This window comes from Entamoeba nuttalli, assembly GCF_000257125.1.
Source record: "Entamoeba nuttalli P19 unplaced genomic scaffold asmbl_3975, whole genome shotgun sequence".
NCBI classification, from domain to species: domain Eukaryota; phylum Evosea; order Mastigamoebida; family Endamoebidae; genus Entamoeba; species Entamoeba nuttalli.
Window position 1 is genome coordinate 1 of NW_008576466.1, and position 5,049 is coordinate 5,049.

Below are 5,049 nucleotides of genomic sequence, written 5' to 3' on the forward strand. Positions count from 1 at the left end.
AACTATTATAAAGAAAAGAATTAAATATATTATAATATAAATAATAATAATAATTATTATAAGTTTATTTAATTTAAATTTAATTAAAAAAATTAAAAAATAGTTTATTTTACTATAACTTTATTTAATTTAAAATTATTTGTTAAGTATTGAATTTATTTCCAATCATCAGGGAATGAAATACCACCAGACACAGGTTTAATAGTATATGACCTATTTAATCGCTTCTGTAAGTTCTTTCTTCTTGGAGAAGGTTCAGCCATAATAACGCCAGAGTCAGTATCCATTCCTTGGGACAATTGTAAAGAAAGTGATTGAGGTTTTCCTCTACAAACTGCTTGAATATTATGTTTATAAGGGTCACAAGATTTATGGATGACTAATTTACATCTAATACATTGGAAGCTATCTTTTTGTTTTACTGCTTTCTTACAGAAAACACATTTTGGAGCTTCTTCTACACTTGGAATAAAAGCATGAGATTTATATGTAGTTTGAAGGAAATGTATTTGTAAGTCATCAGTACTTGCCCAGAATTGGAATATTGCAGAAGGAGGATTACCAACTTGTACTAATAACCCAGTAATTAGACTAACATCTTTATTAGTAGATAAATCGAATGTTTGAGTAATTTCATAAGAGGTAGAATCAATAACATTTAATTGATTTGTATTTAGTCCAACCCAAACACTATTACCACATTCAATAATAAATACAACATCATCAAAATCAAATGATTTTAATATTTGTAATTTATCATTATAAACATTTAATTTCTTTAAATCTGGATAAAATGCCCATAAAGTATTATCTATTACTGAAATATGACTTGTTTTTAATTGAATTTGCTCTTCTTTTTTTAATGCTGATTTACTTTTTAAATCAAATTTACTTATTCCAGAATTTGTACATACCATTAATATATCATCTTTTACTAATAATTGTTTTCCAGCAACAGGAATTCCTTTATATTTAAGTATTTTAGTTGTAATTTTATCTTCTTTAATTGTATATCTAACAAATTCACTAGATATTAATAATAAATAAACACTATCTTTATAACTAAAGAAATCTACAACTCCTGGATGTAATGAATCTTCAAATACCATTGGTTTAAAAGTATCTGCATTAAATATTAATATTTTACCATTTTTCAATGACACATAAAGATATTCATTAAAAATTTTCATTTTAATTATTTCTTGATTATATGTATTTGTTGAAAGTATTTTTGTTGGTTCTTTTGCATCTATACATCTTAACCATCCAATACATGAGTCATTAAAACAACTCATTGCAATATATATCTTATCTTTATATTGAACCATTCCATTTACTTCTCCTGGCATTTTTAATACATCACCTTTACTTTTTTCTACTTTTTCATGAAGTTCTATTTGTCCAACTAATTCATCAAATGCAATTGGTGTCATTGTACCTCTTTTACTTTGTGCTTTTGATCTTGAAGTAGATAAACTTGATATTTTATCTTCTGATGGATTTACAGATGTTTTATTAAGTTCTTGTGTTGGAGTAGAAGCACCAGAGTTATCTTTACTTGATTTAAAGAATGCAACTAATGTTTCTGACCTTTTTGGTTTAACTTTATTAGGTAAAGAAGCACGACTTCCACCTTTATCTAAGAAAGCTAATGTAGGAGTTTTAGTTTTTAAATTTTCATGTAATTGAACACGAGAAGAGACAGATGAACGACGGTCTGACTCATTTAATTTAATAATTTTTTCTGATTTATCAGGAATAGTTTTAGAATTAGTAAATGGTTCTGTAACAAAATTTATATTACTTTGTAATTTATTTTCTCCATAGACTTTTTTAACATTTGGATCTAATGAATATTTTTTAGTAAAATTACAAATTGATTCAAGTAAATCAAAATATTCTAATACTTTATCATTCTTCTTTTTTAAATAATCTCCATATAACTTTGATTGTGCATAATGCATTATAAATGTTAATAATGGAATCTTTTCATTTCCTTCTAAAACACTTTTATTATTTGATGACCATTTTCTATATGAATTTTGTAATACTCTAACACAATCATCTTCTATTTTCATAAACATTCTTGGGAAATATACTTCTTCTTTAACGTATCTATTTAAATCTTGAATACTTACTCTTGATACTTCTCTAAAATGTCCTTCACCACTAATTCTATTAACAATTGCTAATGCATCAACCATCATATTTTCTTGATAATTTCCATTATTAATCATTTTATTTTGTTTATTCATATTCTCTAATACTACTATTTTCTCTTTTAATTTATCACTTTCATTTTTCACTTCATCATAATTTTTTGTCACTTCTTTTAATTTATTTTCTATTTCTCCTTTTTCTTTTAACATTTTTTCTCTTTCTAATGTAAGATTTTGTGTACTTTCCATTACTTTCTTTTCTAATATATTCTTTTGTAATACTAAGTCTTCTCTGTCTGTATCTCTATTTTGTACTGCATCAACTTTTTCTATTTTCATTCCTTCCATAGTAACTCTTAATAATACTTCTAATTCTCTTTTTCCTGTTAAACTTAATTGTTCATCATTCATATTTTGTTTAATGGTTTGTAATTCTTTTATCGTTTGAATATGATTTTTTGTTTCCTCATCAATTCGTGTCATTAAATCTTCTTTTTCATTTTTTAAATTCTTTAATTCTCCAATTAATTGTTTTATTGTTCCAACACATTCTTGTATTTTATTTTTTAATGACTCATTACTATCTCTTTCATCTTCTAAATCACTTTCTAGTCTACATATTCTAGCTTTATCTCTTTGTCTATCTTCTTCAACAGCATCTTTATAACTTTGTAATTGATTTTTCATTGTTTCAATCATTTTTCTATAATCAATATCATCCCCTATTTCTTGTTAACTTCTCTTTTTTTCTTTTTTTAAATTCAAAATTTTTATTAAATTTTTGAATTTTCTGAAATTATAAAACCTTCAAACCTTCAGAATCTTCTTCACTGTCATAGCTTGACTCACTATATTCTCCTGTAGTTGATTTTGATTCAGAACTACTCAAACTTTCTGTATTTTGGTCTTTATCATCTTCTTCATCGCTAAATGAATCTCCAAGAAAGTGTTCTTCCTGTGGTGACCCTTTCTATTCTATTATTTTTCCTTCTTTCTTATGGAAAAAAATTGAAAATCCAGTTTCAACGGAGTGTGGAGCAAACAAACTTCTGTCATGAAATGAACTGATAACTAAAATAAAAATAAGATATTAATTTCCTGCTATCTTTTTTCTTTTTTTTCTTTTGGCTCTTAAAATTATTATTTTAATTTCTCTTTCTTTTTATTTTTCTTTATTAATAAATATTATTTTGTTTTATATACCATATTATTTTCTTAGTGTAAATAAGTTATTTATTGTTTATTGAAGTTTCTTGTTTCTTTTTTTTATCTGACAACATTACAGATCATACAAAACAAGTCTTTAATAAAAGAGTATTTGTAGAATATTAAAAATAACATAACTCAAAATTATCATGGAGGATAAAACCATATTATACAAAAAATACAATAACTTAAAATTTTAAATATATGAAATGATCCTAAATATTGTTTTAAGAAAAAAAGAGAATAATTTCTTAATTAACAGAAGTTCATGATTATTTTACAGTTAATTTATCTTTAACAATTTATTATATTTATAGTACATTGATATTTGTTTGATTCTCAATTTGTTTTTATATATATTTTTATTATTACTTCTGACATTAGTATTTATATAACTTAGTACTATGTAATATTTCTTAATGGTATTTTATATACTCATTTCAATAAATGAATTATGTTTATATCTTCTTAATATTATTCTTTTATTATTTCTCATTCAAACGTGTTATGCTCTTTTGAATAAGACACTACCTTCTATGTATTTTTGATGGTAGTTTTGTCATTGTCTTTTTAATTTATGTTCATATTGTATAAATAATTTATCCTCTTTTTTTAAATAATCTTTTCTTAATGATTTTATCTTCTCTTTTCTTTTATTTCTTATTTGTTTATTTTCGCTTTTAGTTTATTTTGATATTTTTATATTCTATTTATACTCAATGGCATTTCTTTTTATAGTTATAATTTCTATCATGTCTTTAAAATTACTGTTAAAATTTTTGTGGTGATAAGTGGAATGAATTAATGACTTATACAATTCAAAAATATTGTCTTACGTATTATGATGATGTTTAGATCATCAATTGTTATGGTAAGACTATTTTATTAATTTCAACAAAAACAATACCTATTCTAATTTATTTGTCTATCTGTTATATTCATTAATTGATAAGATTTATTATCTTTGTTATTATTTATATTTTTTGTATTAATTTACTTTTTTTTATATTTTTAAAATAGTATTAAAACAGATTAATTATTTTTGATGTTTTTTATTGAAATGTTTATTTCTTTTATCCCCATTTTATTAGATGTAATTATTTTATTCAGAACAATGTAATAGTATCTTTATTTTGGGGTATTTTTTTTCTGAAATTGAGAAAATTTTTATTTTTAAGAAAATTGTTTGCAAGAATTGTTTAATAATATTTGTATTTGGATGAATGATATTTTATTTCACTAGCCATAATTGAATAATAATTGGATTTAATAAAAAATATTTGTATTTAATCAATAATTAAAATAAATAAAGACTTTTCATTAGTTACTTATAAATGTTAAAACAAAAATAGTTTTTGAAGGAAGTATTATTGAAGTATTATTATGACATAATATGAATAACTAAAAAATATAAGAATATAGATTAACAAATAACATATTTCATAGTTATAATGACAAAACTATTAACATCAACTATAATTTACTTTCATTTATTGGAATTGATAATTCTTAATAGATAGAAGCTTAACTATGATTCGTACTTTAATGCATTAGTTTATCAAATGTTTTAATATCATTTAATTTCTGGTAGTATTTTATTTTCATACCTTCCTTTTGTTGTTGAAACTCTATATTCTTTTACTATTTCAATTCTTCTTTCTCTTTTAGTTATGTTTAATACTCT

General features: G+C 22.7%; 1 protein-coding gene across 1 annotated transcript; it reads right to left on the reverse strand.

The window, feature by feature from the left end:
* Positions 1 to 155: 155 nt before the first annotated feature.
* ENU1_088160 (hypothetical protein) lies at positions 156 to 3,133 on the reverse strand (the record flags this gene model as incomplete). Its single annotated transcript, XM_008858929.1, has 2 exons — positions 2,973 to 3,133; positions 156 to 2,881 (listed from the first exon to the last, which is right to left on the reverse strand). The coding sequence occupies exon 2, from the start codon at positions 2,856 to 2,858 to the stop codon at positions 156 to 158; it is 2,703 nt and encodes a 900-aa protein (XP_008857151.1). The 5' UTR covers positions 2,859 to 2,881; positions 2,973 to 3,133.
* Between the last annotated feature and the right edge of the window lie 1,916 nt (positions 3,134 to 5,049).